This window comes from Melospiza melodia, chromosome 8 (assembly GCF_035770615.1).
Source record: "Melospiza melodia melodia isolate bMelMel2 chromosome 8, bMelMel2.pri, whole genome shotgun sequence".
Classification (NCBI taxonomy): Eukaryota; Metazoa; Chordata; class Aves; order Passeriformes; family Passerellidae; genus Melospiza; species Melospiza melodia.
In genome coordinates this window covers 27,128,616-27,142,001 of record NC_086201.1, presented here as the reverse complement: position 1 = coordinate 27,142,001, position 13,386 = coordinate 27,128,616, and the positions used below count along the sequence as shown (strand labels likewise).

General features: G+C 46.6%; 1 protein-coding gene across 1 annotated transcript in view; it reads right to left on the bottom strand.

Moving 5' to 3' along the window:
* Positions 1-10,654, bottom strand: part of SATB2 (SATB homeobox 2) — a 128,990-nt gene extending 118,336 nt beyond the window's left edge. The window contains exons 1-2 of the mRNA XM_063162439.1: positions 10,444-10,654; positions 9,745-9,963 (exon numbers count right to left, since the gene is read on the bottom strand). Coding sequence (XP_063018509.1) covers positions 9,745-9,913 — 169 coding nt within the window. The 5' untranslated portion in view covers positions 9,914-9,963; positions 10,444-10,654. The remainder of the gene's footprint in view (positions 1-9,744; positions 9,964-10,443) is intronic.
* Positions 10,655-13,386: the final 2,732 nt, after the last annotated feature.

The window sequence follows — 13,386 nt, the reverse complement described above, 5'->3', positions numbered from 1 at the left end:
GCTCCAAAGGCCGAACTGGCTCCCACTTCACTTTCGGATGCCATTCCAAATGTTGATTTATAAAGCTGTATGATACAGCACCAGAGCCAAGGCTACTGTAGCAAGGCTCTCTCTTCCCATGTAGGGTACAGCAGAAAGGACACTTCTGCTTACAGCTCTAGAAGTCAGAGAAAATGGAGAGCCAGGATCCCTCAACCTCAGGCCTTCAACTACAGTCTGATCCCTTTGCAAGAGGCACAGAGATGCACAGCCCCTTGGCACAGGGCCCTTCTGCCTTTTGGGTTTTAATCTGAATCCTGAGATGCCAAGGTAGCTGAAGGGCCATAGGAGACTCTGTCCCAAGGAGCAATGGCTTAAGGGACCAAGTACTCTTATTTGCATTCAGGTCCACACATTTGAGGAAGGCACAAAAAACCAAAACACTCTCCCTACATGAAGTAGCACAGCTTTTCATTTTGGAAGAGAAGGAAGTAGTTTTTACTACTTTCTACCTGTCCATGGCATTCTCAAAGCTCATGTAGCTGGCAGGTCAATATGACACTGTGATCATATTAATTTCATCACAAAGGCTCAATACATTCATTATTATTCCAGACCCATACACTCAGATAATGCCTAACTTGAGCATTATTGTCAAGCAATACACCTACTTACTGCATACTTGCTCACAGGAGCTCATATGAAGTCTACTATCCAGATTTCTAGCTTGAGAAATAAACTACTTGAAAAAAAGAAAAAAGGAAATTAAAAAAAAAACCCTCACACTTCTGTTACTCTGCATTTTCTCTACATCTAAAAATTGGTAGCATGTATGACAGGTCCACCTCATTTTTCTTAATGATGTTTTTATTATTCTTTCACTCAATTAAAACAGAAATGGATATTGCATCTTCTGACTGTATAATTGTTATTGTAATCTGTTTTCGATCACTGCTTGGGAAATGGGTCCAAAACAACATAAACTATCCACAGCCTCAGAATACAAGTCATTTTCTTTTACTACGATACTTAAAGAAACATCTATCATGTTGCTCCGCTAACATGTTAGTATTATGGCAAAGAAGTTATTTGTAAGTTGGGAAAAGACATTATGAAAATCACCTTTTACTCCAAAGTATTGTATAACTCATAATTTATAACTACATTTCTTAATAACCATTCAAAATAATAAGGCTGGAAATTGTGCACATCTAATTTTAATATATAAATAATGGAAATGCACATAAACCAAAATATGCTCAAAATATGAATTTATATTACTCTCCAAAAAATAGGCTGGTAGTTTTGAAAATAACATGCTTCATTTCCAATATAAGCCTGTCAGTTAAATTTATGGCAAAACATTCTCCGTGAGTTTAGATTACCAAGATGGTAAATACTTCTTTGTGAGTTTCCTCACTTATCTGAAGCTTCCATCCAAATGCTGACAAAAGTCAGCAACTTCTCAACAGTGAAGTGCTGGTGATACCCAAGTAAAGACAGACTAATCCAGCCCCTTCTCAACTTTACAAATAGAATGGAACAGCTGAGAGAGGGACAGAGTAACCTTGTGGCTGTATGCAGCCACACAAATCATGCTTTTGATATAACAAACTCCGCTCCCGACATTTCGACATTTCGTGCCAGGTTTAGTACCTTTGAAAAGATCTGCTGTCAATAGTGCATCTTTTCATCTCAGTGTTTGTCTCTGGGGAAAACATGAGGGAGCATGTTTAAGTGGAAGACATTCCTACTGCATTCTGAAAATGCAGAGGGTATATGGTTATCTCAAGAGATGCTGCAGCTTCATATAAAATAGTGTCTGACAGGTATTAAGATTTTTCTGACCTTCTTTCCCTTGCTGACATAGCTACTAACAAGGTACAGTTGTGCTTAAATTGTTTAATATTGCATGTCCATCTGATACAAGGACAGCAGTTAGAGCACAATGACTAAACATTTCTAGCCAGATAATTAACAAGATAATTTTCTGTTTAGAAAACAGTCATATGCTTAGACTCTTATCTAGCGCTACCTGTCCTTTTTCTTCAAGTTCTTTCTGTTCCCTTCATACAATTTCTACAAATAATTACAATCTTCTTTTTCCAAACATCACTGCATGAAACACCAATGATCATTCAGCATTCAACAAGAAATTGAAAATATATCTTGAGTTCAGACACAGTATTCCTGCCCTAGTATCCAGTTTATTAGAACATCGATGCAGGGCTCACACATCATTTTTTAAACAATCTGTAAGTTATTTGCGTAGTTTTATTCTAAGTAGAAGTGCCTCCTGGAAGGAGGTTTTACGTAAGTCCTCAGACACTAGCAACGTCAACATTCACACCTTTAAAAATCAGAGTAAGAATTGCACTTAAAAAAGCCAAAGCAAAACGCAGCACTAATCAACCAATAAAACAAACAAACAAAACCTTTCGAACACCTTTTGTAAGAGTTTTTTAATATCAGTAGCTCTAAACTGCTAATAGACAAATGCCAAAATCTGGTATATTTGTAAATCTTCAGGGGACACTCACAGAGCGATCAAATATTTTTAAAAACGTTTAAAAAACCAAACAACTAAAAATACGGTTTCATGTTTTTTCTAAAGTTCCCTGAAATAGAAGAAATAACACTGGAAATATAAAATATTTTTTCCTTTACAAATATTCAGATCAATGCAAATGAAGACTGGGACAAAATATACTCAACAGATGCAGTACGTACTATCATACAATGTGCAGGGACTCTCGAAGAAAAAAAAATCCCTAACTATATAGAATAGTGACAATATGAACAACATGCCTTGCTGGCTGAGAACACATCACACATTAATAGCAGTCAACACTTGGGAATGGCCATGAGAACCTCAACTAGGTGGGCTAACAAGCGCCCCCAAATGAAATGGCACAGAGTATTTTGTGTCTTTAATAGCACTAATCAATGTAAACTCATTTGTCTGCAGCCCCGCAGCAGAGACACTGCTGATGAGCATTCTGCAACAAGTACAAAGCTTCTTGGAGGGCAATTTTTCTTAGTATCGCTAGAGGCTAGAAAACATTTCTCAAAAGCCATCAAATACTCAGCTGCCTTTTGTCTGCTGTGACTATTTCTTACATCTGCATTAGTGACACATGCCACCGTGGGGACTTGATGCAGCTGACCCCAGACATTTGGTACAGTAGGAACCAATTACCACAAGGAGATTTTTTCAGAGCTAGAAAGGGCTCTGATTCCTTGTTCAACACAGCAGGCTCGTTTCAAAGCCACTGCGAGCTTCAAACAGAGAGCACGCTCCTCTGGTAGTTACAGAGTATGAATCAGGCACAGGTTATCTCCAACAAAACCCCATCCTATCAATTCAAAGGGACTTGGTAATACTTTATACCTTGAAAAACTGAGCCTTTAATCTGAAAAACACAGCAGTAGTTACTAATTTAACTAAATTATGAGGGGCAGTAATTAAAGGCCTAACTTAGCTATGCCTTGCAATTTGGGATTCAAAAGAAAATCTTCCCAAGTTTTACAGATTTTCAGCTATTTTGAAAAGTTTAAAAATAAGATTTAAAAGCAGGTTGAGGACTGCTCAAGCACAAAAATAAGAATTTTCCTAAACAGGTCACACAGATGTTTGGTGAATATAAATACATAACTGCAATAAAACTCTTCATTTTACAGCACCATAGTTGTCATATTGTATTACCATGTTCTGTGTCAATGCAAGTGACAAAAATCTTACCGGTTCAAGTATTTTACTTAAGCTCCAGACCACCATTGTGGCCCTTTTCCTCCCCATTCCACATAGACAGCTCTAAAGAAAACATCAATAATAGAAAGTAACTGCAAAAATAAATATTCAGGCTAGCCTCTCCATGAAGAAAACTAAACTCAAATACTTTTAAAGGAATCCTAAAGTAAGTGATACCATCTGAAAGTCTGTGCTACAAACTAGAGCGTTTAGGTATGACATAGCTGTCTATTGAAATGATGACTTGATTACAGTTACATTATGCCAGGTTTTTTCTACTTTTAAATCAAGATAAAGTATCCAGCATCAGAAGAGTATTTAAATAGAATAAAAGGATTCCACAAAACTAGGTATTTGAGAAAGGAATCGCAAGCTTTACCTCTAAGTGTTTCTTCATAATACTAAAAGGTTAATACTGTTGGCCTTCCTTTGATATCCGAACTGTTCATCTAAATTCTAAGCGGCAGATAATTCACTATTTAATTTCTTGAAAATATGTTACCTCATTGGCTTCCTTTTAGTTTTTAATATGATTTTGCCATCTTCTTTAGGCACAAAAAACAGTTCTAGGGATTCACTGAAACCTCCTGTTAAAGTGAGTTTGCCAAAGAATTGCCCTATAAATAATTGACAGTAAATATACCATGTTCTATCCCAGTGAGATCAAGAAAAAGCAGGACCCAACTTAAAAAGGGAGGAGTAAACAGAGAATTAATATGGATAATTTCAATTATGTTGGTTGCTTTTTCTTTGCTTTGGTTTATGATAAGAATAACAGCATGCATTTAACTAACATGGCCATGGGTGTGGAAAAGAAGCACGGAGATGACTTGAAACACTTAGGAACTGTTGCAGAGGAAAGAAAAAAAATCTTACTACCACTAATCTTAAATCTTGAATTCAAAATTGTTGGTGTCTTTCTGCAGATGCAACTTAAGGATTCCAAAATTACCCTAAACATCAAATTATGTCTAGGTCATTGAATGGGTGGATACCCTATATTCTGTTTAATGTGTATGTTCAATTGCACACGCACTTCAACCAACTGTGTCTTTATTTTAATAACAGACCAAGTACTGAAAACACATAAAGAAAGACTATTTTTCTACTTTGGCAACAATACAGCTGATACACTGCATGACCCTTCAGGAATGACTACTCTGTTTGTTCTATTTACATGATATAGCCTGACTGGAAAAGGGAGTGAGGGATGAAGATCACCAAAAATACCAGAAACTCATTTTTAAAAATCAGTCACAAAAAAAAAAAAAAAAAAACAAAAAAACTGTCTTGCTTTTCTTACTGTTCCTGTTACAGGTTTCTTCCTCATTATATATCAGAAACATGTAAAATGCAAGATTTTACATTTCTTCCAAATCCCTACTGAATCATATAAAATTAAAAGCAACATTTTCCCACTATGCAGCCACAGATAAAACATAAAATATAAACGTAAAACATAAAACATACATCTATGCTGGTTCCTGAAACTAACAAGGGTTTGCGGCTTTCACGCTTCTGTATTTCAGCGCGCTTAATTCTTTCCAACAGCTACATATTTCTTTCAGGCAGCAGGAAGGTATTCTTCATCTAGGATCTGGGCAGGAATCAAAAACTTAAACCTTTCACTTTGCTCAATTCCTAAGGACAAGTGAAACACACTTCCTTACTGCGCTCAGGACGCCATGTTAGCTAACCATTTAGAACACAGGAGCAAATTTGATCAGGCTGTATTCTTCCGTCTGCACAGAAGTGAATTTTTGCTCCAATCAAGTGTCTTAAAATCCTTGTAAAGATATAAAAGGTAGTACAAACTCTACCATATTTTTACAGAATGGACTTTGACAAACAGCTCTATAACCATCAGCCTGTGTTTCTGTCACCCCAGAGATATATTAAAACTGATTTCTAACTACACTTAAGCAGATACAACCACGATACACTGAACTTCAGGGGGCTCACAGCAACCAGCAGCAGCGCTCCGAAGAGTCACTGCATCCACATTTCTGTTACATCTGACTTCATACAAGCTCCCTAACTGCAGCTACTGATTAACATCCTGATCATATACTTTGATTTGAATTGCCCAAAAGCTTTTCCCTCCATTAATATTTTGTAAATTGAATCACAGTTTTTAACAGTTAAATTAATATGAACATATTATCAGACTGCATCAAACGAATCTAAACAAAAAATGTTTTGCCATCATTTCCTGTTTCAAATTTGAACATGCTCCCTTGGCTATCATTTGGTTCTATGCCTCTTTGTCAGCAAAATCAAACTTCAGAACAGCTCACTCTGCATACTGGCATTTTAAGCTGCTTTCAGAAGCTTTTGATGCTTATTTTCTACACTCTTCAAATCAACACACACACATATATATGTACATCCACTCTTACACAAACAGGTTCACGAACTGCAATCAACAATTCTGTAAATATAAGTTTCCTAGTCATTAATCATCCCTCTTTTTTTTAATCCTTATGGAGTGAATTACTAACTGAGAGGAGACGCCAATTCTAGTAAGTGAATGTTACCCAACAGGGATATAAAGCTGTCAACACCACAGTGCTCTTGCTTGCTCTAAACTCTCTCCCAGGCTTCATATGTTTTTTAAAGCGATATTAGTCTTTTTTTCCAAGGAACCTTACTCTCCTTAAAATCTGAGCACTTGTGTTTTATTACATACAGGTTTTAAAACAGGCTGGTCAGACAACTGTTGAAATATTTCAGAAGCACTGGGTTAGTCAGGCAAACCAAAACTGGACTCTAATACATTGGACTTACGCTAACAACATTGTAAACAGTACCAAAACTTTTAAATACCCTATTAAACACAACCTTTAAGACCTCGTTTATCTTTTTAGTGACCTTCACTAGATGATTATAGCTGCTGTAATGGCCCTCTGAATTAAGGACATTCATGTTGGGAATAAAAAACTAGGAAAATCATAACGCAAAATTTCTCATGAGAACAATTGATTTTCTGTCTGCATTACATAAGCTTATTTTAAAACACTTTTTTACTCATAAAACTAGTGAGAAAGCTAGAAACACCTATAGCATTATATTTCTCTATTTCTCAGGGAAGTCACTAGAAAAATAATTGCAGCAAACAGTACGATTATAAAACTGGTTACCAAAGGTCATCACACTCATCATAGCTGCAGATAGTTTGAGAGCTTATTGCTCTGTTCTCACGATTAACTTCAGAAACTGATATTATTACAACAAAAAGCCACTTGACAAATAGGAAGGATTTTCAGCATTTACATATCTAAGGCCCAAAATAAGATAAGAAAAAGAATTGCTAGCATTTGGCGTTGCTTTCAAAATCTTTAGATACACATTATGGAATTTAAAATAAAAAAAACAAACTGAAATGGTCTCTAGTTTTCGGTAAAGTATTTCCATTTTTGTCCTAAATACAATTCACGTTCAGTAAGTATTATCACTTGTTAGAGCCTAAGAAATAAGAATAAACAGAAACACTGGCAACTGAAGCCCGGGATGTCACTTCACTATGATTTTCAATAGTTTCCTTTTTGTCAGACTCTAGGCATAATAGTAGGAGAGTCCCTATCAGTATTTACTTCAAATAATTTTTATACTAACTTGCCAGTAAATTTAAAGTAAGCCCATCCACAAATGTCTACAGATGCATTTCACAACTCCAGTGAAAAAATTACTAAGACCACAGGATTCACTGCAAAGACACAGACTTCCAAAAATACCTGAAACAGGTGTGATCTGCATTCAGGAAAAGATCACTTGATTGTAACAGGTTCTTAAAGTTCAAACTTGAAAAAGAGCAGAAGGAAAATATCTGGAAATTAGCTATGTTGATTTATTGTAAGAGCATTGCCAGGAGAAAAAAAAATCAATTTTAAATAGCACCATTATCTTATTAAAAAAAATCTGCCTTAACTAATTTAGTATTGAGTATTATAGAACCTAGGTAAGTACTCAGAAAGGAATAATTTTTTTCTTGCTTTCAGTATCAATAAGGAGTAATGAATAACCTTTATTATGAACAGCCTAAACTCAAAGAGACTGAGAGTGTTCAAAGAACGCCAGCTAAGGAACAAGAAAAAAAAATTACTCCTGCATTTCTTATTCCCCCACACTTATCCACTCCAGTCTTCAACACCTTTATAAATGAGCTGAAAAGTAATGAATGAAAACTCAGGCTCTTAAAAGTTTGCTTTCAGAAATGAAATTATTTTTCTTAAGTGGAAGAGATCTTCCACAGCTTAACAGGCCAGATTCAGGCTGAACCACCAATATAACTATAAAAGCTGCTGAATTTCTCTTGGATAATACAGCTGCAACTAGAAAGCAAACATATATTCCAAAACATTTAAAAGAGTTTTCTTAAAGTACATTTCTATAAATGTCCCAAGGAAAAATATTTCAGCTCTAATTCTAGCATTCCTTTAAAAATCAAGAAGCTTTAATGACCAAGTCTCCAAAAAGGCATGTAAAACTACATACACTACTTTTTATATGATTAACTAGTTCCTTTTTACAATTATTCAACTAGTTAACTAGTTCCTTTTTACAATTATTCAACACATTATTTCTTCACCAATTTCTAAGTGGAATAGTATTACAAGTCTTTCACTGCAAAGCTGCTGCTTCTTTTTCCATACATTGGAAGAACACAGAGAAGAGGATTAAAAACTAGATATAAAGAAACATAAAAACTAGTGAGCTCTCTTACCCTTCATTAGGTATCTAAATGAATCCTACGCTTTTAAAACAAAATCTGCAGCTCCTTAGCAAACTTCAGCAATTAGGATGCCTATTGAGCCAAAGAGGTCTAAAACAAGCATCTAATGGTAAAATCGCTAAATAAACCTCACGTAATAGAGAGTCATGTGACGACCATTTCAGTGTATCTCTCGAAATGCCAGCTACACAAACTCCTTGTGTATAAACAACTACAATTATGTGTTACCCCTCTGCTCATTTGAAACACAAATACCGAGGTTTTTTTAACGTAGTTATTGGTGGCCTTTCCTGCACTATTCTGCTCACAACACCTGGTTAATTTGAAGATTTTTAAATATACTTTTCCTAACACGAGGCTGCACTGTCTTAAACACGACAGCATCAGAGTTAAGAGGAAAAAAGAAGGCGTTTAAAAGAAGTGACTGGAAAGTTTACCTGCTTGGAACAAAAGGAGGGGAAAAAGCAACTACGCACTTAACATGCTCTTAACGTAAAACTGACCAGCAACTTGACAGCAAAGTAGGAAAGACTAAGTATTTTAGAGAAACGCAGGAAAACAGCAAAACTAATGCTCAATATATTTGCTGAAAGAGCTAAACCTTACACATGCCCTATTCTCTTACAACAACTTCTACAAAATGCTACTTACCGAAAGAAAAATAAAACCCCAAAATCCAACCATAAACGCCACCGTTTTTCCCACCCTGGTGACCCTTTTCTTAAAGCTGTGACGGTGGGTGTTAACGCACCTAACTGGTGTCACCTACATCCGCGAAGGCAGCCCGACCGCCCGCACCCGAGCCGGCGGCGCTGCCCTCCGCTGCAGGCGCTGCCCAGGCCCGCCGCCCGGCCGCTGCCGTGCCCTGCGGGAGGGCCGGGGGATGCCCGTGGGCTGCCCCAGCGCAATCCGCACCAAGAAAGCGCCGAGCGCAGGACACGCTTTCACCCCGTTACCCTCCGGCAGGATGAGCTCTCGCCTTTTGAGAGCTGCCCGGCCAGAGCTCGGCCCGGGGTGGCCTCTTGCGGCAGCCGGCCTTCTAACGCCGGAGGGCTGCGCGCCGCACGCCCGGTCCAAGTCTTCCCGTGGATCCCCATCACCGCAGCGGTGCCGAGCAGCCAAATGCTTGCCCAGGAAAGCGGGCAGCAGCCCTCCAGCCGCCACTGAGACCTGCCGGCCCCTCCGCGCACGGTGCCGACCCGCCCGCCACACGCTTCCCCCGGGCCCGCCGCCCTACGCGCCCCGGGCGGCGGAGCCGCCGCGAGCGCGGCCGCACGGTTACCTCCCACGGGCTTGGTGACGGCGCCGTTGGGCCTCCCGCGGGTGCCCATGGGGCTGCCGTTCTGCTCCAGCCTGGCCACCTTCCCGGGGGGGGGCCCTTTGACATCGGGGCTGCCGCTGCCTCTGTCGGGGCTGTCCCGCAGGCAGGGGCTCTCGCTCCTCCGCTCCATGCTCGGGGACGCTGCTCCCGCTGGCAGGTCGCAGTAGAAGGAGCACGGACCTAGGGCGAGAGAAACAAGGGGCGCTTCAGTGACCGCTGGCCAGTACCGGGCCCCGCTCACCCGGCCGGGCCCTCGATGCCCGTCTCCAGAGCGGTTCAGCTCCGTGAAACCAGGCGAGTAGCGGCCGGGTGCGATGCCGCCCCGCTCCCGCCGCCGGAGCCGGCCCCGCTGGAAGAGAGCGGTTCGCCTCACCCGCCCGGCGCCAACCTGCCGCGGGCGGGGGCAGGCAGTGCTGCGCCCCGGTTCCCATCGCGCTCGGCAGGCAAGCAGCCCAGCCGCCTGCCGCAGCCAGGTGCTGCGCCCCGGGTCCGGCCACAGTCCCGGCCCACCCCCGGGGACCGTGGGGAAAAGGCTGCCAGTCCAGACGGCCCCGCTGGCACGGCCCCCCCCGCGCCGGCCAGCTGTGCAGCCACGGAGTAGCCGGCTGCTGGCGAGGAAGCCTCTAGCGAGCGGCTCCCGCGAACTGCCGCTGTACTTACTGCTTATAGCCTGTCTGTAAGTTGGCTGAGTTGGGCTCTGTCCATGGATCAGAAGTAGAGAATCCAGGGTGGAAAGTTTTCCTGTTTCCTTCTCCCACGCCGCGTTCTTCGCTTCTACTCCTTCCCCCCACCCCCAGCCCCCTCCTCGCCCTCCTCCGGGGGTGCTGAGGCGGCGGGGCCGGGGCGGTTTCCCGCGGGGCGGCAAGGATTGAGCCCCGTCCCGGGGGGTCCCGGGTGGCGAGCGGAGCGGAGAGGTCGGGACGAGGGGGCGGGGAGGCGTGGGGCCGTCGGCTGCGGCGCAGAAGAGAAGGGAGAGGGAGCCGACTTCTCACACCTTCAGCGGAGAAAATCAATACCGGGGGAAACAGGGGGAGGAGAAGAGGAGGGAGCGCCGCTCTCCCGGGCTCCGCGGCGGCGGCGAGTGCCTGTCGGCGCGGAGAAGTGGCGGCGGCGGCCCCCCGTGTGTCACTTTCAATCGCTCCCTCCTCTGCCAACGACAGCAGCGGCAGGAGGGACTCGCCACAGAGAGCAGAGAAACGGTTATTAGTTGCGTTGAGTCATCGAGGCAAAGTGAGTCCTTTTTGGGGTTGTCCTTGCTTTCGGGTTTGGTGTATGTGCACGCCTGTGTGTGTGTGTCTGCCTGTCTGTCTGCGCGGCGTTCCCGTCCCAGGGCTGTGCATCCCAAACATCGCCACCCCTCCTCGCCTTGACACCCCTCCCCCTCCCCGCCCCCCCGCAAAAATCAAGTCTCGCTGCTACCTCGGAATCGGGCACAGACGGGCACGCAGCAGCCCACCTCCTCCCGGCCCGGCCCGCCCCGCGGAGCCCCGGCCCCGCTGCGCGCACGGGTGGGAGGCAGAAACCCACCTGGCAGGAAATTAAACACCAATAAATAAATAATACATCTCACACGCGAAAAAGGAGCGCAGTGCCGCAAGAAGGAAGGGCGTAGGGCAGGCTGGGTGGGGAAGGGGAAGCGTGGCAGGACGACGCGACGGTGACAGGAGAGACCCAGGGCAGAAAGGCGCAAGGGCAGGGGCAGTCGGGCTGGGGGAGGGCTGAGAGGGAAGGAGAGGAGGAGGAGCCGGGAGAAGGAGAAGGGCGGGGGGGCGGATGGTGGGGAAGTGGGAGTTGGGGACACCGGACCGACCGAGGAGGAGCAAAGCTGCCACCGGCATTCAGTCCAGACGCCCGGGTTGGTCCGAAGCAGCCCGTGCGGCCTCGCCGCGTCCTGCCACCCGCGCCCTACCCCCGTCCCCCTGGGAACCGACCAACGGCGGGGATCCCCCCGCAACCTCTCTCCGCCGGGGCGAGGCGACAGTAACTTTTCGCGGTGCGGTGGGGGTTGCCGCCCCGAGGGCCGGTCGCGCTTCCTCCAGGCCTCCAAGAGCCAGCGACCGGCCCCAGGTAGGGCCCCGCCGTCGCCCTGTTCTCCGCGCCCGGCTCCAGGCAGTTACCGGGATGGTCCTGAATAATTGATGGCGGGGGCCGGGAGAAGGTGACAAGCGGGCAGGAAAGCGCTGCTGCTGCCGCCGCTAAATTATTTAATAGCGGAGCTGCGGGTAGGGTATGACAGCGCTACCTAAGTGCAGCCAGTGGTGCGGGCAAAGCTCCGGCCGGGAAGTCGCAGCGCGGCGGGATCGAGCCCCTCACCAGTCCCGGGGCAGCGAGCGGTCACCCGGCAGGCAGGCAGTCCCCTCTCTCTCTAATGCAAGGTGCAGCGCGCCGCTCCCTGCGGCCGGCGGCGGTGTGGCCGCGTCTCCCGGCGGGGCCATGCCCCGCGGGCGCCCCGAGGACCCGCAGCGCCCCCTGCCCGGCCCGGGGGGCGCGGGGGAATGAGCCGGCGGCCCCGCGCCGCCGAGCCCTCGCCGCCCGCCCGGCGGCGGAACGAGACCCACGTTAAGGTGGACCGAGGGAATCCCTTCTGGCGGGGAGGGCGGGCGGCGGACGGGCGGCGAGGAATGAGCCGGCGGCGGCGGGCACCCAAAGTGCCCCGACACCCCCCTCCGCCGCCTCCCCCGCCACCCGTCCGCGGCTGGCTCCGTGCGCGGCGCCGCCCTCCCCACCGTGCTCCCTTAAGAGTTCTGTCTTTTACGGTGGCGCCGGAGGGTCAAAAAAAAGGGGGGTTAGTGGGGAGCGGAGCCCCCCGTCCCGGGCACGGCGACACTGGGAACCTGCGGGAGCATCACGGCCACCGGGCAGCCCTGGTGACAGATCTTCCCCGTAAGCACCCGGGAACAGTAGGGCGGGCAGCGGTGGTTGCCTCCCGCATGCAGCCGTCCGAGTGCTACCTCGGGGTTTGCGGGAGGGTCAGGTCCCCACAGGAGATCGGCTGCCGCCGGTCCCGCTGCTCCCCTCCTTCCCTCCGAGTGGCAGTGACGGCCCACCCGAGCGCTCGGGTGTCCCGGTGAGCTCCGGGCCGCCCCTGAAAATAGTACCGGGAGAAGCAGAGGATCCCCGGGCAGGGTAAGAGAAATCACCCCTTCGTTCCACATCCAACCTCCGGGCCGGCCCCAAAAAGCAGTGCCAAGTGCGGCTGTCCCCGCCTCGGCCGAAGCACTCGTGTCTCTCCCCGCCTCGGCACGGGCAGCGGGATCCGCCGCCGAAGTCTGGACGCGGTGCCAGCCTTGCCCCGGGACAGCAAGCCGTGAACGCGGGTGCGAGCCGCGTCCCATCGCCGGCTGAAGTCGGGGGGAGCCAGAGAAGACACGGGGAGCAGCGGAAGGCCGAGGGCGGGGGCCGGGATACCGCCAGGGCCGGGGCTCCGGGAGCGGTTGGAGAAACGAGCGGCGGTGCCGGGAACGCGCAGGCTGCGGAGGAGAGAGCGCGGCGGCTGCCGCCAGGCAGGTCCCTGCTTTCCCTCTCAGAAACGAGCCTCAAAGTTTGGAGAACTCTGTTTTCTTTTTAAATAACCCGATCTAACTTTTCTCCCTTCCCCCCCTC